The sequence below is a fragment of the Coffea arabica genome, chromosome 8e (assembly GCF_036785885.1).
Source record: "Coffea arabica cultivar ET-39 chromosome 8e, Coffea Arabica ET-39 HiFi, whole genome shotgun sequence".
NCBI lineage: Eukaryota > Viridiplantae > Streptophyta > Magnoliopsida > Gentianales > Rubiaceae > Coffea > Coffea arabica.
Genome location: NC_092324.1, coordinates 2,826,979 through 2,851,676, shown reverse-complemented (window position 1 = coordinate 2,851,676; position 24,698 = coordinate 2,826,979). Strand labels below are relative to the sequence as shown.

Here is a 24,698-nt window from a genome sequence, read left to right as displayed (position 1 = left end):
TTAACAATAGGCTTGCAGCCAAGTGTACTCACTGCCTACTCTCTTGCTTTTCCCCTCGGCTGAAACGTGTAACGTACAGCTCTTTTCATATTATAATAAGATTCTGCAGTTGTAGGAACAAACAGGGGTGGTGGCGCAGTTGGCTAGCGCGTAGGTCTCATAGCTTCTGAGTTATCCTGAGGTCGAGAGTTCGAGCCTCTCTCACCCCAAAATGCAAACCTTTTTTCATTAACTTTCGTATTTCGTTTTTGGATTTTTTAAAAATCCTTTCGTTGTTTTTAGTTTCTTTTTTTAAATTTCAATTTTATTCTTTTGATAAACTTAGATCCTTTTATTTGTGCCTAATTATACATTAGCAGTGAATGCTTTTCGTTCTTTCTTCTTTGTGGTTTCTTTTAATAGGAGACCAAGTTAGAAGAGATGCAATTCTGGTGGATATTGGGATCTATTGTCCTACCCACACGAGAATCACTTATCAGAATCACAAGGACTTTGCTAATTTAAGTTTGAATTAACATTTGTTCTGCGTTTCTTGAAGATCTGGCTGGATTAAAGTCTCCATTTTCTCTAGCTTAGCACCGATCAAGAAAATGAACTTGTCTAATCATTATGCATGCAGCACATTTCACGTAAACGCACTTTAGTGACAGTTAAACTTGATAAAACTTCATAACAAACCAATAAATTTAGCATATAGCAGTTTCCCTTTCTAAATATAGAAAGAGAATTGCATTTGCCTTGTCTAGTTTGAAGTTTTCCTCGTTCACGTGATGGTTTGAAGTAACCAACAGCTTGCTAGACCGTTGGCCACTTTTATGAGGTGGAAGACCAATAGTTTCAAATATTACCTTCCATGTCATTATATATGGTTTTTTTCTAAATTTACACGGATGCGTAGTGTATTTGTGTGATTCGATAGTGATTCAATTATCGTCAGTTTCTCTAAGTCCTGTTAGGCCTCTTCCCCCTCCCTGCTCTCCCAAAGTGTAAGTTAGAATAGGATTAAGAGTAAACTATATCAATTGTTGCCGTCTGATAAAAAAAAAAATTATCATTTAATATAGGGTAAAATACCAAAAAACTTCCTATGGTTTGATAAATGTTCAATTTAACTCCCTCTAGTTTGGAAACCTACGCTATAATTCCCTGTGGTGTTGACTAAATTAAAAATTAGATAGAAACCATCCAATCTAACGGTTATATGTGAAATGTCAATATTGCTCGTATTATGTGTACGGTGCTTTCTATTCAATTTTCAATTTAGTCAAAATCACAGAGAGTTATAGTGTAATTTTTCAAATTAGAAGGAGTTAAATTGAACATTCGACAAACTATAGGGAGTTCATTTATACAGGAGCAATGTTGACATTTCACGTATAACGGTTAGATTGGACACTTTCCGTCCAATTTTCAAATTAGGTGAAATCACAGGGAGTTATAGTGTAAATTTCTAAATCAAAGGGAGTTAAATTAAACATTTAGTAAATCACAAGGAATTTTTGATATTTTACCCTTTAATATATGATTTCTTCTATATCCGGCAGGTGCTTAGCACATCTGTCTATTTCGATGATGATTCAGTTCATGTTGATTCTTAAGACTAGTTAATTTGGGCCTCGCGCGAGGCGCGAGATTGCCCAAATATAATAATTGGTATATTTCTAAAAGGGTTATGATAAATTGAAAACATAGTATTGCTGCAGTTGAACACATCAAAGTTAAAAAAGAAATAGTGATTATCTAGGCTAATAGTAAACTGTTATATTTACATACATAAGAATCTTTCTACAGATGTTTTCACACTAATACTTTATGATTCAACAATATTAATCATCGTAGTTCTTCATGATATTTGTTATTAGCGTTGAGCTAATACATGAAAAATTACACAAAGAGAGCGAGGAATTTTTTTATAAGGGAAAAAAAATTGATACAAAGCAGGCTTAAAAATCAAAATTTTTATAAGCAAAAAAGACAAAAATATGAAATCATAATTCATCTTCTTTTGAATATTCAGTTTAACAATAGATGGGAAAATAAAGAAAATTCAAAAAATAAATCATAAAAGTCTATGATAGTGGTGGAGATTCTATTTGGGAAGTGACATTGGTAACAAGGTTGTAGATAACAAGCAGTCATCACTTACCGTCAGTGTTTGGGTTGCACCCCCATTTTTTTTTTTTTGTTTCCTTCTGTTATTGTATAGAGAAGACAATTCAGACTGTTTAAACAAAAATAATTTAACCTTATAGATAACTATATGGAAAAGATTCAGATATTTTGGAAACAGAAATTGTGCAGAAATAATTTATCAATCGTAGCAGGAACACAAAAAGATATGCTAAGTAGTATAAACTCACTCATTTGAAGGCAGGCTCCACCGCACCGCTAAATTGGAAGTCAAACTATGTCATAAATGATAATACAGAAGGTGTGTCTACAGGGTTAATTTCACTTTGTCCCCCCAAATTTTGGACGATTACTCACTTTAGTCCCTAAACTTCAAAATGGGACACTTAAGTCACTAAAACTTATAAATTTGGACACTTAACTCCCTAAACTTATAAAATCGGACACTTAAATCCCTAAACTCTTATAAAATGGGACACTTCGACCACCATGGCATTCAGGATTTTGTTAACAATTTTCCTTAATTGGGAGGTATTTATAAGTTTAGGGATTTACTTGTCCTATTCTAAAGTTTAGGGACTAAAGTGAATAACCGTCCAAAGTTTGGGGGGACAAAGTGGAATTAATCCGTGTCTACAAGAGTTAGACCGAACCAAAAGACCATAAAGCCAGCTCTATTTCTTTTGGCTAATTACTCCATCGAGGGTAAAAGTGAAATCCAAGGGTAGCATGGTCAGGAAAAAAGCATCAACGAATTGCAGCAAGAAACACGTGCAACCCATTAGGGGACGAAATGACCAAACAATCCACACACTAATGGTGTTGATAGGGGACGAAAGTACTGTTCCTAACTCCATTCCCTCTTTTATTCTCTTAGGATAGGATAGGATTAGGATAGGACAGGATAGGATTTAATTGGACCTGTCCCTTCCCGCAACCGATGTATGATCCAACCCAAAAAAAAAAAAAAATGACGGTCTGAAGTCAGGACCAGCATGCCCCGCGTGAATGGTCCAGCGGCAGCGCCTCTCACCAGTGAACCTTGAGGTCACAAGTTCGAGTCTCCGCTCCGCTGGATTCCTCCGCACACTTAACGCGTTCGGGCCGAGTTGGGGCGTCGGGTCCGCGCCGCAGAGGGGATTAGTCGGGTCCAGTAAGGATTGACCCGAACACCCCTGTGTCGAAAAAAAAAAAAAAAAAAAAAAAGTCAGGACCAGCGTACACGTTTCTGTTTGCAGCTTGCAACTTGCTAGTCTGATTTCTCCAGGTAGCTGGTCAGGTTGGTATTAATTGACAACGACAACATTTCTTAGTTAAAAAAATTCACATTTCGATCAAATTTTAATACCATAACAATTCCTGAATAAATTTTCAATCGTTTCATTATCAAGTCAGAATTGTGTTTTGACTTGCAAAAGGTATTCTTTAATTTTTTGTAAAACAAAAATGCTCCGACAATATCATATCATTTTCCAAAGGAAATCAGAGCATTAATATATTAACCGACACATTTGAATGAAACTCCTACTTTGTTTCAGATTTGTTGACTAAAAGCCGAAATTACTGTATATAATTCTTCAGTCTTCAGAAAATAAACACGTATTCTCAAAGGGTTCCAAGTCAAAGCCAAATTTTGGATAAACCTGATTTTTAAGTACTCAATAGTTAACATGGATAGATCTAGTTTTTAAATACCTAATAATTTAAATTGTAGCGACATAATTTGAATCATTGAATTTTTAAATATCGAATGTGACCCCTCAGCCAATGCCACGCATTTTTCATTCACCCAGTGGTCCAAACGTAACCGATCATGTCTACCCATAAAATTCCAACACAATTCGTTAGTTTCTCATTGCTTGACCAATCTCCATTTGGGGTGGGGTGGGGTCGGGGGCACTCATATAATTAACTACAAATTTGCCCATTTAAATTTGCTTTTATGTATTAATCCTTCCATGTATTAAAAGTGGGTGAAAAATAAAAAAGTCTCCAGTGATAAAAGTTAATATATAGAAAAGTCCTCTATGATTTTAAAATATACAAATTGACATCTTATATTTTGAACTAAATGGTAAAGGCGACGGAATTCGTTAAACTTAACGGAGACGGACGAAATGACAAAAATACTCTGATATAACTGAACAAAAGGCATTTCAACAATATCATTTGTTTCATTCTCTAGAGTTAGAGAATTAGGGATTGAAGGGTAGACCATGTATATTTATTAAAAAATAGGTATAAAAAATTTTTTAGGTTCTAATAATTCATTTCCATTAATTTTAATGGATTTCGTTACCTTTATAATTTAGTTCAAAACATACGTTTTGAAATTATGAGGAGTTTTTCTGTATAGTAAGTTTATCACAAGGGATTTTTTTTTTTGTTATTATCCATTAAAAATTGGTAGGAATTGCTTAAAACTTGTCAAAGAATATGTATTTAGAATCTCTATTAAGAATGGTCAAAGCAGAAACCGACGTACATTATCCAAATGCACGTCCTGAGATTGTTCTCATGGGTGGAAAGTTGCCACCAAAACAAGAAGGAAAAAAAGGGCAAAAACAAATGCCCACTAGCCTTGATATTTGGATCTCCAACTCATCTTCTCAAATGTCCCATCCACTTCCCAATCATCCAATAATTTCTTCGCCTTCATACCGAAGTCCTTTATGGCACTTGACTTGCTTGGAAGTTGGAACATGTTTACGAACTAGTAGATGCCTTGACACCACTTTTATGGCATTAAAAAAAAAAACTATCTTATATTAAAAAATGTGGAAAATGAAATATCCCTTCATTTAACTTACGTCCCCTTTGACTTGTTCTTCCACCCTTTGGTCTTCCTTCATATTTACACGTTTTATTCTTCCCATAGTCGGCAGCACCATCAAGCCTGTCGATTACAGGTGAATCGTTTTCTTATTTATGAATGAAAGTTCAATGTGATAAATTTACTTTGATTATGGTTATCAATTGTATAATGCAGAAAGATACAATGATTGTACTAGTAATAATCTCCATAATTACAATTAGAAATAAATGATGTTTGGATAGAAGATTATTTAAAAAAATTTTCAGAATAAAAATTGTAATTCTTTTTACATGTGATATAAACAAGTAGTTAGAAAAACAAAAAAATGATTATTAATGTATTTGTAATGAAAGCAAATAAATTCTTTTTTGCAAATAATAGTCAATTTCTACCATTTATGAAGCAATTATTATATGTGTGTGTGTTATAGAGTGACATTTTAGTGGAGACCCTCTCAATAGCTTCCAATTCTTCTTTTTCTTTTTTCAAGATTTTTCATTTATTTTAATACATAAATCCAGTTAATGAAAACCTATCAATATCTTAAATTTAAAAATTGAAACTTCCAAATTAGAAACCTTTTGCTCCTTAACTAAAGATTCATTTGTCTTCCGTTAACCATTAATACTTCTAATCATATTCATTTTGGAATTCCAGAATTTGATGGATCAATTGATTAGTCCGAAATCACCCTATCATATCTACATTACTTTGATGTCTGCTTCTTCGATGTTAGATAAAAGATCCATTTCTCTATAACAATAACTGTACTTACCTAACTCAATTTAGGGTTCATTTTTATATCTATAGAATATTCATTTGTAAAAAAAACTCTTTTCTCTCCCTTCTCTCTAAAACTCTTCCATCAAGATATTCTTTATCTTTCTCATAGGAGAGAGACCAGATCTGCTATTTTTCCTTGGGATGAAGTACTCCTTGTAGTTTTTAGTTTCTCTTATTTGAATAAATTCTCTCTTAGGATTTCCTAATGAGAGGTTATTCTTTCCTAGGATCTCCAAGTGAGAGTTTTTCTCTTCTAGATTGTTTTAGTGAGAATTTTATTCTCTTCTGGGTTTTTTCTTGTGAGAGTTCTTTAGGTTTTTATCTTTATGAAATTTGAAATTTTGTAAATTTAGAATCTAGTTTCTCATATCTGCAATTTCTCCATTATTGTCAGATTTAAATTTCTCTTTTGACTTAAACCAGTTTTAAATAGATCTAATTGTTAGCAGTTATACACTAATGTATTGGGCTATAGCGATTTATCCGAATGAAAGATATATAGGAGTATCAATTTTATCTTTATTTGTATTGTTTTCTTAGATATGTTATATCTATTGATTTCAGATCTATATGTATCTGTGTCATGTTTGTTTGATGTATTTTCTGCCATTAGTGCAGATTTGTTTGAATGAAATGATTTTTCTATCAAAAAAAAAAAAGAAGATTCATTTGTCAAGCCAAATTATAAGGGATGATTTGACTATACTCATTTTTAAAACAATCAACATATTATATCTCTATCACTTTTCTTCTCCATAGAATATCCCATTTATTTTGTCATATTACCACATTTCCATAATTATTCACTGCTATATAACTAAATCATTTTGAATGGACCCACTATTAAATTTTATTTAATTTTTTCCATGTTTTGTTTGGCAACAAAATAGTATATCATTGCATTTAAAAAATAACAACATATCAAATTAGTAAATCAATTTTTACTCAAAAATAAAGAGAAAAAATATGAAAAATTGCACAGAGGAACATAAAATGGTGATCATAATAATTTTCAAATTCTGTCACTCTTCAAGAATGTAAAAATAATTTATTTGACTTTTATGAAAGGAAAGGAGGAATAGGATAAAATTAAAAAAAGAATAGAAATTAAGAATAGGAAAAACGATAAATATGTCTTTACGAAAATTAGAATATAGTTATTGGAGCAATTAGATTTACCCACTCATGATTGAGTTTGGATCTATGTCTAAATAAATTACATACCAAAGCTTATTTGTTGATGGGCAAATCAAGTCAACGAGTTACCAATTACAGCTATAAATAGATGAAAATAATAGTAGGATAGGAGACAAGTAGCCTACAAAATTGGGTAAAAAATAGAATAATTGGATGGACACAAGACAGAGCAAAACAAAAGTAGAATTTGGGAGAACAAGAAAGGGTTATAGGGATGTGAAAAAGTTGGATTAAGAAGGTGAGGGAGAGAATAGTTGAAAGTAAGGGAAGCATCGAGAAAAAAAGGGGGTTGTGGAGTGGAAAAGTGGTGTGAAGGGGGAGAATATAGGAAAAAGGGGTAATAATATTAATGATTTCGTGTGCAAATAAATGAAAAATTGGATGTGAATATGGTTAAAACTTTAATAATAAGCAGAAGTGATCGATAAAAATTGAGCTCATAGTATTGTATTTAACTCCTTGAAAATAAAAATTGGATAGTATTTATATTATTTTTAAATTTTATATATTTTTACTTTAATGTGTTACCATGGATACCTATTGAATACCAAAATCTATCGAGAGTTTGAGTTTTGACTTACATTTTCGTGCCTTTGCTTATTCCCTTAGATCCGATTCCATATTTCTTCAAACGTGTAAAACTATTATATTTCCAGACTCTAATCTCAAGCCGACCTGGTAGACTTGCTGGCTGTATAACTTTCACTGTGTGTGTTAGTGTGAAACATGAGATAATGGTGGCGTCACTCCAGTTCAAAGCGACGTCCACTGCCCAAACCGAAAAGTTGTGAGAAAAAACCACTTAAAAACATTTTTGTGTTTTCTACTATTATTAACTCCTTTTCACTATCATTTCCTCAATTGACCAACGACATTGCTCTCCTCCCTTACCACCGCAAAGTCCAACATCCGAAAAGCTTAGCCGCTGCTCTGCGCTTTTAGCTTTAGGGTTTTCTTTTATTTTCATTTCCAGAAAAAGGGCTTCTTCAGAAGTTTCCTGAGATTGAAGGAGAAAATTCAGGGGAAAGGAAATGGAAGGAAAAGAAGAGAAAAGAAAGGAAAAAGCAGCAATTCAAGAATCGTCATCTGTCTAGCAAGCAAAATCCCACAGCGCATATCCCTCTTCTGACCCCCTTGTCCAGGCGTAAAGTTCTCCATCTCCTTATCATATTCATCATCTTTCATCTCTGTTAGCATTTATTTGCTCTTTTGTGAAGTAGAAAGGAAATTGGAATCTTGATTGGATAAGACAGAAAAAAGGTGGTTGTCTGAATCTGGGGGATTGAAAAGTGAAATTAATTGGTGTATGTTGCCACTTCTTTTTTTAAATCCGGAGAGAGAAGGGTTTTTGGGGTTTGAGTTACTTTTTTGTGAAAAGTTCGATATTTGCTGAGATTTGTTGCTCTTTTGCTTGTGAATTTGGTAAAAGTGCTCGGTTTTTGGCGTATTGGAGCTAAATTGATCTGGTTTTTAGTTGGATTCAAGAGTTTATGGTAAAGGGTTATGCTTTTTACTTGAATTTGGTGCTGTTCTCGTCCTGAAATTGGTTTTGCTTGCAGTTGAAATTTTGAGAATTTCTTGAAATACTCTGAAAGGATCTGAAGATTGTGGAGAGTTTATAGAGACACATAAGTTTTAAGTTTTGCTTTGGTTCGAGCATCAGGTGTTGTTTTGATGCTTGAGATGGTAGTTGTTGGATTCACTAGCTGAAGAAGAAAAGAAATTTGAGCTTGCACCATTCTGTATTTGTTGGTCGGTTCGAGGTGTTGATATGGATAATACCAATAGGCAGATGAATCGGCATACGGATCATTTGGGTGTGAACAAGATAGGGAAGAACATAAAGAAGAGTCCAATGCACCAACCCAATTTTACTAATACTGCCAGGCAGCAACCTCAGCCTCAGGTGTATAATATTAATAAAAATGATTTTCGGAACATGGTGCAACAGTTAACTGGTTCACCTTTGCATAATCAAGAACCATCTGCACCTAGGCCTCCCCAAAATCCCCCCAAGCCTGCAAGTATGCGGTTGCAGAAGATTCGGCCACCGCCCTTGACACCAATAAATCGACCTCCTATGGTGATGCAGCCTCCTGTACCAGTGCCAGCTCCCGCACAGCCTCCAGCCAGTGTTCCATACAACAACTTCACAAGACCTCCTCTTCCCCAGTATGGCCAACCGTCACCAACTATGTTGCCACCCTTCACTCCTGGTGATGCTTGGCCAAACACAGTTGAGTCTCCTATATCAGTTTACATGCGATACCTTCAAAATTCAATCATAGATTCAGGGCCAAGGCAACCTTTTCCCCAGTCAATACCTCAAGGTCTTGGTCCAAATCAAGCTCAGCCATCTGCTTCTGGCTTACTTCCTAATCCGCATATGCTGCCTCTCCCATCTCCAAGAATGAACATGCCTCCACCACTTCCATCTCCTCGGATGAATGGTCCTCCACCTTTTCCATCTCCTAGGATGAATGGTCCTCCACCCTCTCTTCCTTCACCCCGAACAAATGGTCCGCCTCCACTTTTGCCTTCCCCAACTTCTCAGTTTCTTTTGCCATCGCCAACTGGTTTCTTAAATTTGTTTTCTCCTAGATCACCGTATCCATTGCTTTCTCCTGGTTTTCAGCACCCTCCTCCAATGACTCCTAATTTCTCGTTTTCTCCCATGGCTCAGTCAGGGATACTAGGCCCTGGGCCTCAAGTGCCTCCATCTCCTGGTTATGGGTTTCCTTTGTCCCCATCTGGATTTTTCGCGATCCCAAGTCCAAGATGGAGGGATCAATAATATAGGAAAGAAAGCTACTGACTTTTCTGGGGTTCTACATAGGTTTTGCCATGACCTTGTTGACTGATCCCTTTGTATTTTAGCGTCTGCTGTGAAATGTAGCAATTATTTCAATGCAAGATATCCTTGGAAGTATGTAGTCTTTCCCTTTGTTTTATCAATACTCATTTCAGGTTCTCTTCTCAGAGGTAGATTGTGCAACAACTGCAGCCTGTTTATTGCCAATCAAGTTTTAGATTTAGGTGACGTAGTGAAGATCAGCAACTGATGCAGAGAAGAAATGTAACATTTAAGGAGGTAGGATTACAGACAAGTAAAATTTTATATGTAGGCTAGCTGCAGATTTTTTTTTTTGGGCGGGGCGGGGGCGGGGCGTTCCTGTAAGTGTTTTTCCTTAAGCACACTATGACAATGAATTTAATTATTCTTCAGTTAGAAACCTCTTGATTGAATTCTTAAGGTTCTCATGCTCTACTTATTGTACTCACTGCTCAACATTTGGATCCTATACTCGGTGCTAGAAATATTCTTTGCTTTGCTGTTAAAATTATGCTTCTGACCTTTGTACTGTCATCCCTGTGTATAAAAATGCTATCCTCTTTTTAAGTTTATGATAGCGTCTCTTATAGCATTTCTTATATCTTTTTATACTCATATTTCTTCTAAGTTTTGAAATTTTCTGGTGCATTATGTGTATTGAACTTTAATCACTCCATTTAGGGGATTTACTGATGTTTTGGTACTTTTATAGTTGTTTGAGGATGAGAATGATGATGCCTATAGTTTGTATCCTTTTCTGTGGACATACTATTATGGAATTGGTATACCCTTCTCACCTGATGCTTAGTTTATGAGGAACGTAGACCTTCTCTTGAATTTCTAGTGACTCAGCTCCTTCCTCTCTGAATTTTCATATCCCATTTTTCAATGATCCTGCTCCAATAATGGTTATAGTACAGATCATTAGCATTACTGCCCTTTCTAAAACTGATGAAACACTAAACTAGGTAAGGCCCTCCCTTTAGCATTCTGCATTATCTCTACCATGTGTTGATAGTTGCTTTTTGACTGTTTTTAATCTTTGTCCTGGCAATGGCCTTTTATGGCACATATCCAATCATGCCCATAATAAATGTCTGTTCTTAGAACTTGTGTTGCTGAGCTCAAATGTAAACCAAAATGTCTCTCATTTTTTCTTTTGGTTGATCATGTCAAGGTAGAGCTTTTCTTTCTCTGCATGGTTTACTTTTTGAAAATTTGGTTTACTGGTGTAAATTGAATGTTGGCCTGGTAAGTCAGGCAGAAATGGCCAAACAGCAGCTGGTCCACGCGTTATTGTGACTTATAAAGCACATTGGAAGACCAAAGAGGGTATTGGTACTTATTAGACTATTAGCCGATTGGATGGCTTTTTTTTGGCTTCTATTGGCAAGTGGGTGTGGATTAATTTTCGTACTGCAATGTCGCTATTTTGATGACAACTTTCTTGGAACCTTGCCAAAAGTTGGATGACTTTGACCATAACCATCGCTTATAATCCAAAATTCAATCCGTAAATTGTAAGACTCTGATCAGCATTTCTTTCCTTTTATGGACGTCAAAGAATTGTCCTTGGTTTTCAAGAAGAAGAATGGTAATCTGAATGTAATGTTCGGCGCTGAAATTTATGTTGGGTTCCGAGGATTGACGTCTTCATGTTGTCGCAAAGAAATATATAGATCATGTTACATAATATGAATTTAAATTTGAGATTCAAATGATGCATATGCGACATATATCTAAAATTTTCAGTGTAAAAAGATTACAATCACTGTATTGTCAGTACATAAAAAGTTAATCTATGTATCATGTGTCGTCTAGCATCAACTGACTTTTACAAGTAGTTACAAGCTTATGAAATTTCATTCTTAACAATTTAATCTGTAGCATTTACAGAGTGGTGTGGTCTTGGTGAGAAACGAGATGAAATTTATATATTGCATACATTATGGTGTTCATGCATTAGACAATTTTAATCAAAGGAAAAAAGAGAAACCAATTCTTTTTTCTTTTTTTTGGTTGGGGGCGGGGGGGATAGGAACTAGAAAGAAGTCCTGTTAGATTGACAAGCTTGTTAATAACTGAATGAGTAATTCAATGCAGTAATCTAGAAATTCATCCTGGCCAACCCTCAAGCAAGTCTAAAACTTGGCTAAAATTCATTCTTTCTGCAGTTGAAAAGCTAAAGACATCCAGCCCACACCAATGTAAAGAAAAGAAAATTAAAGAAATTGATCAAATTTCGAAATTCATCACCGATCACCTAGAATCTTGAATTCTTGGTAGGTTGATTTTCGCTGAAATTAAACTCCCTCAAAAGATTGGGGAGAAAGATGACCTTGGACTTTTCCATGCCTTGAGTACAAAGAGCCCAAAATGGTACTCATGGGCCATTAGGTGTCATGGCCGAAACTTGCGTTGTCCCTCTTGCGCAAGAAATGGCCAAGTCTTTCTCTGTTGAACCCTGAAAAATATTTGGAAATGAAAAAATTTACTTGCCTTGGTAATCTGTAAATTCCATTTATGTTTTCTCTTCCAGACAGTTAAAAGCTGAATGCAACTTTGGGTCTTAGGGCAGAGAAAGTTTGAGGTCTACAATCAATCTGTGCTGCTTACTGCTTAGAGCCAACTGCCCATGTTTTTTCTTTTTTTTTTTTGAGCAATGGTTGGCAATATTGTTGCTGCTACTACTGCTACTTTTTGGCATTCTTTGACGTTGGTAAACCGAATCACCATGCCTCTCATTGAAAATATCAAAATGGCTCTTGTTTTTTTCTTGTTTGTTCAACATGAATGTATCTCTCAACCAACAAGTTGAAAAATGAAGCACAAAATACAAGGATGTTGATGTCAAACTTTATGCCTTTGCTGTTTTGCAACTTGGTTAATAATTTGGGGGTATCTAGGGAATTTAACCCTATATATATATATATATATATGTATATATAATAGTATGAGAGAGATGAGATTTAAAAAGCGAGGAGGAGGAGAAGGGAGATTTGAATATGGACCTCAACTTGCGTTTAACCTTTTTTACAGTGCAACATACGCTTCAGGACTAGCCTCAACCTTGAGGGGTAAATTTTTTTTTTTTCAATAGGTAACCGGGAGATTTGAATCCAAGACTTTTAATTCATGAAACCTCAGCCTTAGCAACTAAATCTTGAGGGATAAATTCATTCATTAACTCTTAAATGATACCTTGAGTAATTATCAGGATGCCTCTAATAAATTGCATTTTGAGTTTATGTTCTTTAAACTACATTAGGTGGTATTATTGAGACTCTTAAAATACAATTGCCCTTTGAGCAGCCATTTAATATTAACATGAAATGGTAGAAAAAGGAAACCAATAGTAGGCGCATAACATGTATATAATTAAATTATCAAATAAATGTTTGGTTATCATGTAATTCATATGGTTAGATTAGATATATGTAATGTTGAGTAAATAAAATTTAAGTAAATCTTATGTACACTGATGATATATACACTATCACGATTGGATATACGGCACATATGTAAAATTTGAGTTTCAAATTCAAATTCAAATTCGGATTATGTATCATGCATCTAATGGTGAAAATGTATACACTATCAGTGTATAGGAGATTAATACATAAGATTTATGAGAAAGAAAGTAAAAACAACATCGTCTGACATATTTTACATCACCATTCCATTGTAAAAATAGTGAAGACAGCTCCAAAAAACTTAAACAATTTTGGGGTGCAAATGTAGGGCTAAAAGGAATAATATCAAAATTCAGAGGGGCAAGAGTAGGACAATACCAAAACTAATCTTAAATTTTACAGATAGGTTATTTTAGAGCACAAATAAATCGAAGCTGAGAGGAACGTGGCTCCTCCCCCTGCTGTCACGGCTGAATGGAACCCCCATGTGTGATTACAGTGTTCAACCCTCCCTTCTGCTTATTTTTGCCTCCCTACTTTTCTATGAACAAGCTTAAACTCTTGTGAAGTCAAAATATCACCAGTGCGAGGAGGACCCATACATTTTCTCGTGCTTTCCTTTCATTTTCTGGCTTCATATATATGGATAAGTATCCATGCAAGCGTGCAACTTTTCTCTCTGGATGACCATTGGTTTCTACCTGACACAGAACCATAAAAGCAGATAGACTTTTTGGGTGCCGGAAAATCACTTCTTGTGACTTGTGGTCCTTCAACCATTTTTTTTTGGTAATTAAAATTTTAAAAGGAATTTAGTGTTTCTTTTAGCCAATTTGGTCCTCTTAGCCAAAGTCCAGCTAAATCCAATTTAGGTACTTGTGGAAATGAGTTGCCAGTTATTCCAATTGGATCTTTTTCAGTGGATAACAACTAGACCTACAACGCATTGGGGCACAATGAATCATTTATCTGAGAAGACCATAATCTGAATAAATTTTGTGATATAATAATAATAAAAAAAAATCACAAGCGCACAATTAGCCTCTGTGAACATCCAAATGAGTGGAGGGATGAGTTAGGTGGTACGTGAGAAGAAGGGAACGTAAGAAAAGCATTTTCTGTGTGCAAGTGTGATTTTTTTTCTCTATGATTGATATCCCCACAATTGGTCTGGCCGTGAAATCTTTGGGCTAATAATTGGTTATGCCTCTAATTTCTTTATATTAGATTGCTCATTAAGAATGGCTCAATTGTGGAATAAATGGAGATAATGGTTTATTTAATTTGAAGGACATGGCTAGTTTCTATTATCCCTCCTCTATTGGTGCCCTCCCAAAAAATTTTTTTTTTTCTATCTAACTGAATTTTTCCTAAAAATTGGCTTAAATGTCAGAATAAAAGTTTAAGTGCTAATTTTTTTTCCTTAAAAAAATAAGCAAATTTGCCTTCTTGAATTGAATTAATTGTTCGACCTGTCCACCGTCACCTGCTAGCTAGGACCGGCCTTATCAGCAATGGTGATACATCCCCACTGGAAAGCCAGCTCTGCATTGGCAAAACGAAAAAGGCTACTTTACAACTTGGACCCTAAAAGGGGATTGGAAAAAAACAAAAAGCATAAATTATTTCTTTTTTCAGAAAGTGAACAAGATAGATTAGGAATTGAGTGCCAACTGCAATCACTACGGCGGTCAACGGTTCATACTGGTTGGACTAACGCTGTCCAAATTTAGACTGTCAACAGCGTCAAGTTTGAAATTTTAATACTGTTCCATTTTTAAAATCTGTGTTTAACCGTGTATATTGCGCCAAACGGATGTGGTCTAACGTTGAGCCATAATGTGTAGTCAATTTCAGAATATAAATGAGTCGAGCTGAATCAAATTGTGTTTACATGTTTGCTTGAAGAGATTTTGATCTTGAACTCAAAGATTTGATCTCAAATTCGAATTCAAGTCGAATTTGAATAGTTTAATGAATTTGAATTCGAGTTTTACACCTGAGTTCTGAAAAGTTCTTTGAGTTAAATCAAACTTTATATATATATATATATATATATACATACACATATGGATTTATTATATTCAAGGGATAATTTCAGAAGCCTCCTTTGAAGTTTTTGAAAATATCACTTAGTACTCTCAAACTTTAAAAAATCTCACTTGACTTCTTTGCTTAAAAACTTTTTTTTTTTTGTAACATTTGAAATCCACTTCAAAATATAATATTAAAAAACTCATTTTGTGAGAGGGAATACAATTTTATTCCAAATTTGCCCTTTTCTTGTGATTTCTTAATTGTTATAATACACCAAATTTATTACTTAACTTTTATAGATTGATCGATATAGTTCTTTGATGAATTTGTTATATTTAATAGTGTTACATGTCTATTGTATATAATATTTAAAATTATATAAAACAACATTTATATCACATAACCTCGATTAAAAGCTTGAATGGATTTCATTAAAGAAAATTCAATTGAACTTAAGCAAACTAAAACTAGAGTGAGTAAATTTTGAGTCGATTCGTTTGCGTCTCTATTCTCAATATTGGCACCGAATATCTATGGGTGGCCATGAAGAATTAAAGCTTAGGCCACGAAGAATATACTTTGTCCCCTAATCTTTTCTATACTTGTATCAAAAGATTAAAAGATTTCCGCCAAGCAAGAGGTCAATATGACAAGCCATGAAAAGATGCGAAAAGGATGAATTCTTGTCATGAAGAAAGACTGCCAAGTAGTGGTTTTCAACATTCATCAAGCAAAACTGAAGGATGGGATTGGACAAATGCAACGACTTTTCTCATCCATAAATTCGTTAATTAAATTTTGGTTAACCCTCCTTGTCCCTTGGCTTCGCTTTTCTCATGGCCACCAGTTTTTGATTCCGTCCCACAAGCAAGCACTTAATACTATGTGAATTGACGTAAAATCAAACGAGGCAAAGATTCTTTGACAGCCTAGCCTATTGTAGATTATCGAATAGCTTCATAACCTCAACGCGCACCGACCCCATCAATAATAAGGAGGTTTTTCGGTGCATTTTGTTATGTAGTGTTTGGATAGAATATTATTTGAGATATTAATTAAAATAAATATTATAATATTTTTTATAATATGATGTGTATGAAAAAAAATAATTAAAAATATAAAAAAATTGGTTAAAAAATGTGTTGATAATGCAAGCCAAATATTATTTAGAAAAAATTTCAGATTTCTGTATTTTATCATGTTTTTGTTTTACTAATTACTTTTTTAATCTATATGTCACATTACAAAAAGTATTAGAATAAACAAGAATTTTTTTCTTGATTGTAATCATATGGTACAAAAAGTGACTTAAAAAATAAAAAATAGTTAAAAAGATACTGAAGAATATTAAATTTATAAAAAGATGACTATCTGAATTGAAAAATAAGAAAATAAGTGCAATATTTCATATCCGTAAGTTAAACAGTAAATGAAAAATTTGTTATAAAAAAATGATTAAAAATATAAAAATGTTGGTTAAAATATGTGTTGATAATGCAAGCCAAATATTATTTAGCAAAAATTTCAGATTTTTGTATTTTATCATGTTTTTGTTTTACTAATTACTTTTTTAATCTACATGTCACATTACAAAAAGTATTAGAATAAACAAGAATTTTTTTCTTGATTGTAATCATATGGTACAAAAAGTGACTTAAAAAATAAAAGATAGTTAAAAAGATACTGAAGAATATTAAATTTATAAAAAGATGACTATCTGAATTGAAAAATAAGAAAATAAATGCAATATTTCATATCCGTAAGTTAATCAGTAAATGAAAATTTGTTACTACTCTTTTTCTTTTCTTCATTTTGTTGTGATACATAAAACAGGATTTGTGATAGATTAATGCATACAAATTATACTACTATTAACAAATTCTCCTACATCCCTCCATTAGAATTTAGAATGTCTGTAGAGAGTTAACTGCACGCGCAGGCTGATGGAGGTGTGAATGAGTATTGAACAGTAATCTTAAATTGTCAAGTTGGCAAGTTGCATCAGCACTAAAAAGTTGCATCAGCACTAAAACGCCTTCTGGCCTACCCGAAATGGGGCCATCACTTTCTTCGGACTTGCTTGTCATTATGTTATGTGGTTACTGCTGACTAGTTAGTGCTTCTCACGTGGTCGTCTTCCTCCTCCAATGTGTGATCAGAATTAGAGTCCAGGGTTCCATCAATGCATGGATGGACTTTAATGTGCATGATGCACATACACATAGGAGTATGTTTCACCATAATCAGCTGTCTCATCTCTTTTGCTATGAAGATTTGAAAACCTCATCACCTTAGCTAGATTTCGGCATTTGATGTCACATTAAAGAGAAAATCAAAGTTACAAGGACGTGCAAATCACTAAGCTTTAGGTTTAGATCATGGCCTTACTTGGATTGCCACTTCTTGGAGAAATCTTTTTTTTTTTCTCTTTTTTTTTGTGAATATTCCGTCAACACAATTTACAATCACATTTTTTTTAAATCTCAATTATATCATACTCTCAAAATGCTATAGTAGTTTTTTTTTTATTTAAAAAAACTCTCCAGAAAATACAATCCAATCAGGCTATTACTTTCCTTGAAAATACCTCACCCATTTATATCTATTTAAAAATAATTACATATTTAAATTCAATTTTTGATGAATATTAAGGGGATAAATTTGATTTTTTTTAATAATTTAGTCATAATAAAATATCATTATTTTTTATCAAATAAAATATCGTTATTTTTTGTCAAATAACGATATTTTATTTGACAAAAAATGCAAAAAAAAATTTAAAAAAGTAGAATTTCAAGCAGGTCACGAAATGACAATTGGGTATAATCATACTCATTAATTAAATGGATATAAATGAATTGATCCATTATTAAATGGGTATAAATCGGTTGGCACCTCTAGATGATTGACTTATTTATACCCATCATTCAATTATGATCCGTCTATACCGGTCTAAATCACCCATTTTGACACTTCTAGATGGTAGTAACACTTTCTGCCGGATTAGGAAAATATGCACTTTACCTATCTTAGAAAAGTCAAACTATTAGATATTTAAATATGCCAAAGAAAGTTAAGGTAATGACTAAATACTTTTGTCTTCGTCGTGTCAACTAGAAAAAATAATACTACTTTGGAAATTACATAAAGGATACAATGGCGAAGGTGTAAAATGTGGCACTAAATCAAGCGTCCTGATGCACCAGCTGATCAAAATGATTTTTGCGTCGAAGCATATGCATTCATAATCAAGATGACTCCTTGTTTGTCAACACAAAGAAAAATGAGTTTGGTAATTGCAGTTGTTACTGAACAAAATATTAGACATTCCTCTGCACCCAAAGGAAACAGGTTAGGGAATTAATTATCATTATACTTAATTTCTTTAAACTAAATTATCAATTATTGCATGTCAAGTCAAATATGAATTCAAAATAGGAAGAAACTAGTTACTAAATTTTGGGATTAAATGAAACTATTTTTTAAAATTTAGAGGGGAAATAATTTCTGATTTTTGAAAACAAAATTAAAATTTTTATTAATATTTTTTTCAAAGCTGTTAGAAAGTATAATCACTGTCAATTCAAGGGCAAAGTGCATCTTTTTTGGTTTCGGGAACGTATTGTGATAAACATTTCAAGAGTTCATGGGAGAAAAGTGTTATTAAACCCTAAAGTATTCCATAATTGAAATACTTCTATCTTTTTCTCTATCATACCAAAACTAACATATATTAGATGTATAATTAAAATTTCACATAATCATATACATACATACATACATACATCTTCCATGTACTACAAAAATGTAGGACACATCCATCCAATCCATGAATCAATAGAATATTCAAGAAAATGGTTTGACATAGCAAGTGCTCAGGAGCTGTGGGGATATACTTAATGCAGTACTGAAGTTCTGTTTTTCACTATCCATAACTAATTAACAGCATACACCTTTATATGAAAAGCTGTTGTTGAAGAAGGAATTGCCCCCACCACCATATCTTCTTCATCCATTCCTGCTCAAGAAAATGATACTTCATTACCATCCTCAAGTTCTGTATATGCATGCACATATTCGAGCTTGGCTTTTCCATGGAAAGATAATGCCTCAGTTTTCTGGTGATTATTTTAACTGATTATAGATTCTAATGTTGAACAATCAATTTTTTTTTGACGTGCTCTTTTATTTTTGTACTCAAATTATAGATTTTTTAATAAATAAAAAATTAAAATTCATAATCAACTAAAGAACAATTTTTTTAAACATAAGGTAGAGAGTAGATGGCCAGTTTTGAGAGAGAGAGAGAGAAAAACAAAAAATTGTAATGGTCATCGGAAAATATGCTCCTATTTTCAGTCGCCCATAGAAGTGGAGGAACAAAATCCACTTCCCAAAAAGTGCACTAAATTGTTATTAGTGCTAGCATTTCTTTCTGAATTCAAGCGACTTTTGAAAAGTCAAAATATTTTTGCATTTGTTTATATCAGCCAGCATCATCTGCGGCCAAATTAATACAGGAAGTATAAGCAGGTAAGTAATTAAACACTAAGACCTGGCCTCGAAAAATTATGAGCTACGGGAATGTGACTTTAGGACCTAATAAGCTCTAAATTCCAAATGAGTATATGTACAACAAAATTACTATTGGGAGAAAAAAGAAGAAAGAAAAGACTGTGAATCTTTTACGTCGGGTCTAAAAATTGAATCACTACAAGAAATTTAGACTTTTTGTGATTTGTCAAAAAGTTGCAAGTCGCAAAAAACATATTTCTTATGACATAAAATTGGTGATAGTCACAAAAAGTATAGTTCTTAAGTTACTAATAATAGAAATGACATTCATTTATGAGTCATAATTAATTTCGTGACTTGTAAATGAGGGTCATCGATTATATAGTCATAATTGATCTTGTGACTTGAAAGATGAATTATGACTGTATAAATAGTGACCTTCATTTACAAGTCACAGGATCAATTGTAACTTGTAAACTAATGTTACATATATTATTTGTGACTTAAGACCATATATTTCGTTACTTAAAACCAACTTATTGCTTCATGTCATAAAAAGAGTTTTTTGTGACTTACATTTATCTGATGAGTCGTCTAAATTTCTTATAGATTGTTGTATCTTTTATTCCCATAAAACTGAACGAGGAATAACTAGCTAACGCACCATACTTCGCAGTTTCACTTCTTGCATAATTTGTTTTCTGAACAATATTTAGAATTGATTCTCTTCTATTTTCCAAAACACAAATTCAGAAAGCAACAAACTGACATTATAACTAATACCTTGTATATTAGGAATAAATTAACACAAACACATTATCGTGTTTGTCAGGTCCATGAGTATGGTTAATTGTCGCAAATTGGTTTGAAAGAGAAAGAAAAGGCGTTTCATATATAAATGTAACTTAAATTTTGTGTTCAAGCCTGTATTCCAATTGGTATATTGGACTTCTTTAGTGTACTCTTTGAAGTTTTCTCCCTAACATTTCTCTTTTCACTGACCAGGAGATCTAGCAAGCCATTCAATTTAGAATGGCTAAAATTTAAGTTGAAGGTCTTTGAACTAAGGATTTTTTTTCCAATTATATGAAAATTGTACGTTGGATGCACAAACTATTTCCAATAAGAGTTGCCCTTTCATTGTGATTCGCGTAATGCGCAAACTATTCTAACATAGAATAGATGACCAAACAAATGGCAGTTCAACCGACTTAAATATGACTACATAATTATACAGCCTAGGGACAAACATTGCCAGCCTATACGATGATTTTTTCAGTGATATTCACATGTGATCACCAATTTTCTTTTATCGAAAGGGGATCACCAGTGCTGCGGAGCACTTCAAAAGTTGCCGGCTTTTGAAGTGTCTTCGCAGAGTCCATTTATCGAAACACTCATACAAAAAACTGTGAGTTATGAAAGGGAAAAACCTGTCTCGGGGAGTCTGGGGGGTCTTTATCTCTTAGCAGCGGGGCACCCTGTGGGGTTAAGTTCCCACATCGCTTGGGGGGGTTTGGGGGGTTTAGTAGTTAAGTGCTGCGGAGCACTTCAAAAGTTGCCGGCTTTTGAAGTGTCTTCGCAGAGTCCATTTATCGAAACACTCATACAAAAAACTGTGAGTTATGAAAGGGAAAGGGGATCACCAATTTTCTTTTGCTGTATCCTCTGAACCCTCCATCATATGAGCTACAGTCGGTCCATATTGCATCATCTCTCCAGCTCTTTTGACCCCACCGAATTTGAACACTTGGTTTTTTTTTTCTTTGGTGAACCAATTTGAACACTTGCTTTGATTATACGTAATATGCCATCACAAATTAGCTGTCTAATTGATTATGATCTGAAGTTACGAATCATTTGATTAGACGAAAAGATACCACAAAATTTGGTCTGCATTGCAGGGAGATTTAATCAACAGGGAATGGAAAAAGTTAAAACCCCAAATCATTTATTGTAGTAGATCACCATGCGAGAGTCCATATTGGGCAGTATTCCTTAAAATGGAAGAAATATATGATTTGCTAAGAACTTGCCAGAAGCAGCAATCTTGGCTCTTCGCAAACCCTAGGGTTTCTTGATCTTCACCTTACTCAACGTTTTTGCCACTTCACACACACACACACACACACAACCCCAAATCATCATCACATACCACCATATCATCATATGCTGCTAGAGGGAAAAAAAAATTGTACTTTGCACATTCCCTCAATTGAAGATAGATTCTTGAATTCCCATTGGCTTATGATCCAGTCAACTTTCTCCTTCCTGAGGTGCACATGACCACATATGAGGGCAAGGACAGGACAGGCACTAATAGTAGTGTTTTTGAGAGTACAACAATACCTTTTGGCTTTTACAGAAGCCTCCAAACTATCACTGCCATCCTTCAACCCAACTTCGCTTTTTGGCTTCTAAGTTCTAAGTTGGATTTTCTTTCTTTAGGGATCACTTTCCTCTTTCGGCTTTGCAGAGCAAAAGTGGATTCTTATTCCTTCGTAGTTTTCCTTCAGATGATACCCTATTGATACCTATATATACCGACTCTTTTACTCATGGCTCTATTATTAATTTCAGGATGTAAATATCTGTTTGTAGAGAATTCAGGAAAGAATATAGTAGTAACAGAAACATCCTTATCAAGTAAACTCGGATAAATATGGCAAGAATCTTTACTCCTTCCACCTGAAGTCCTACCTTCCATCAAGAAAACCTCATCCAATATCTGAATAAGTTATAGGCCGTCGCACAAGCCATTTGCATAATGCTGCTAAACATTACTATATCAGAGGTTTCGTAGCCAAAATCAACAAGATTGCACATAAATTGCCCACGTAATATTTTAGACAGGACTATATTATATGCTAGTTAATGCAAACGTAATATATATCCCAAAATTTGGCTTAGGTTAAAAAAAAAAAAAGTAAGCAGTCTAAACACTAAAATAAAAAAAAAAAAATTGCCTGCATTTTGTTGCTTATGTATGATAAGGGTAGCTAGTGTACATCCTTGTAGCTGCCACATTTAGGATTCGGCCAAAGCTCAAAGTTTCAAGTAGGCTTACCAAGAGAAGTCGACAAAGAGTCAAAAGAGTAAAGCTACAAATAGGCAAAAGAAAGAAAAAAAAGAAGAAGCAAAGCAGCAATGTTTGAGGGAGAGGGACAATGTACTTGGAAAATTAATACATGGTCCTGTTGTTGATTGTTTCATGCTCAGAAGAGATATTTTTATTTTTTTTAGCAAAATACCTAACGGTTCTTTGTTTCCACAAATTCATGGTGAGAATTCAATGGTCCCATTCTCGACAATAACTTTCAAGCCTAAGGTACTCCCCTCATGAAGTAGGTTTCTTATCTAAGACTACCTTTAATGTCCATTCATTCACAATGTGCACACGATATTGTAATTCACGATGCGAACCTTAGCAACTTTAAAAGTTTAGTTGCAAGATGGAAAAGTATGTATGTTGATGGCCAGAAATTTTCCGGAATAAATAAAAATAAAAATCCCAAGTACATTCACCTAAGAGAATTTCAAGAAATCCAAATTATTTTTTCCCAAAAAAATAAATAGATCAACTGAAAAATCGTCTTAAAAATTATACAAAATAAACACGTAGAACATTTCTATACTCCTAAAGAAAATCTTAAAATGCCATCACGTTCCATAGTTCATTGATCATTCCATTCTTGATTGAATCAAAAGGTGTTTTACAATTTTGTAAACATAAACTCCAAATTTCTTTTTCCTAATAAAAAAGAAATAAACTCAAGATCCCACATGAGAAATACAGAAGAAAAAAAAGGAGAAAACTAAAAAAAAAAAAAAAACCAACCCATTTTCATTTTTCCATTTCTTCTTGGACTTTTTCTTGGCATTCTTGAGAAATATTCACATAGGCCAAAAACATTCACCTCATGACCTCAACTCACTTCCACCACCACTGATCCCACCACCGGTTTGATGATGATCACGTGACATAGCTTCAGTCGCCGACGCCAACTTCTGAAGATTCAGCCTCACAACCGTATCAGCAAACAGACGCGTGTCCTCCTCCGTGTTCCCCTCCGGCACGTCAACGATATACGATTCCAAAACGACGGTCCAGATCCTCCCGTCACGGTCAAACTCATGGACAGTCGTCACCGACTTGTAGTTCCTCAACCGATGTTCGCCGCCAATAATACTGAACCCGGTGACGTGTCGGTCGTCGTCCAGCATATCCAGCCTCTCCGTACTGGTTGCAGCCGGTAATCCGGAGATGACGTTGACGTCCCTCGTGTCGCCGACCGCCATTCTGAAATCTTCTCTGACGCTGCAGCTCTTGATGAAGTGTTTATAGGTCTGAGGTTTGTCGAAGCGGCGCACCACGGACCAGACGTAGCGGAGCGGCGCTTGGATGCGCTGCGCTAGTAGGGATGAGCAGTGACCTGAGTTGACTCGGTAGCTGTGGAACTCGGTCACCACGTGCTTGAGTGAGTCGAACTCGTCTTGGGTTAGTCCGTGTGGGACTGTTAGATGATGGGTTGTGTTTATTTCCAGGGCTTCTGCTGCTTCTTGCTGTTGATCTTCTTCTTGGTGCTGGCTAGATGAGGCTTCAGTTTCTTGCTTGTCCATTCCTGGGGAAAGAGAAGTAAGAGGAGAGAGAGGGAGAGAGGGGGCCTGAGAGAGAGAGAGAGACAGACAGAGCTGAGGGGGATTGGGGGGAGTTTATTTGTTGGCGTCTTCGGAGGAGGAATACAGGACAATGTAGGGATAATATAGGGATTTTACTTATCAATTTGTTTAAGTTTCTTTTTTTTTTTGGGGTGTGGGGGCTTGGTTGAAATGGGAAATTGTGGAGTGGGGTTTTTGGGGTGATTCATGGAGTGGAAGGAGTACGGGAATATAAAAAGGAAATATGGGATTTTTTTATGGGAAGGAGTTGGAAAGTAGTGCCAAGTGACTCGCAAGTGGGGAGGACAGGGATGGT

The 24,698-nt window shown here is 34.5% G+C and overlaps 2 protein-coding genes, 1 long non-coding RNA gene and 1 other non-coding gene across 4 annotated transcripts; 3 read left to right on the top strand and 1 right to left on the bottom strand.

Moving 5' to 3' along the window:
• Positions 1–124: 124 nt before the first annotated feature.
• On the top strand, positions 125–209 carry TRNAM-CAU (transfer RNA methionine (anticodon CAU)). The gene is given in 2 exon segments: positions 125–162; positions 174–209. It is a non-coding gene; the product is annotated as a tRNA-Met (tRNA).
• A 7,429-nt stretch (positions 210–7,638) lies between these two features.
• LOC140012946 (uncharacterized) lies at positions 7,639–10,328 on the top strand. Its single transcript, XR_011819977.1, has 2 exons — positions 7,639–8,069; positions 9,906–10,328. It is a non-coding gene; the product is annotated as an uncharacterized lncRNA (long non-coding RNA).
• On the top strand, positions 8,069–9,854 carry LOC113702942 (protein HAIKU1-like). The gene has a single exon (XM_072061622.1). The coding sequence runs from the start codon at positions 8,697–8,699 to the stop codon at positions 9,717–9,719; it is 1,023 nt and encodes a 340-aa protein (XP_071917723.1). The 5' UTR covers positions 8,069–8,696; the 3' UTR covers positions 9,720–9,854.
• A 13,050-nt stretch (positions 10,329–23,378) lies between the features above and the next one.
• Positions 23,379–24,457, bottom strand: LOC113702920 (abscisic acid receptor PYR1-like). Its single transcript, XM_027224101.2, has one exon. The coding sequence runs from the start codon at positions 24,341–24,343 to the stop codon at positions 23,642–23,644; it is 702 nt and encodes a 233-aa protein (XP_027079902.1). The 5' UTR covers positions 24,344–24,457; the 3' UTR covers positions 23,379–23,641.
• Between the last annotated feature and the right edge of the window lie 241 nt (positions 24,458–24,698).

Bases quoted from the DNA above. Each gene is read 5' to 3' on its own strand.
- LOC113702942 (XM_072061622.1), top strand. From the start codon at position 8,697: ATGGATAATACCAATAGGCAGATGAATCGGCATACGGATCATTTGGGT.
- LOC113702920 (XM_027224101.2), bottom strand. From the start codon at position 24,343: ATGGACAAGCAAGAAACTGAAGCCTCATCTAGCCAGCACCAAGAAGAA.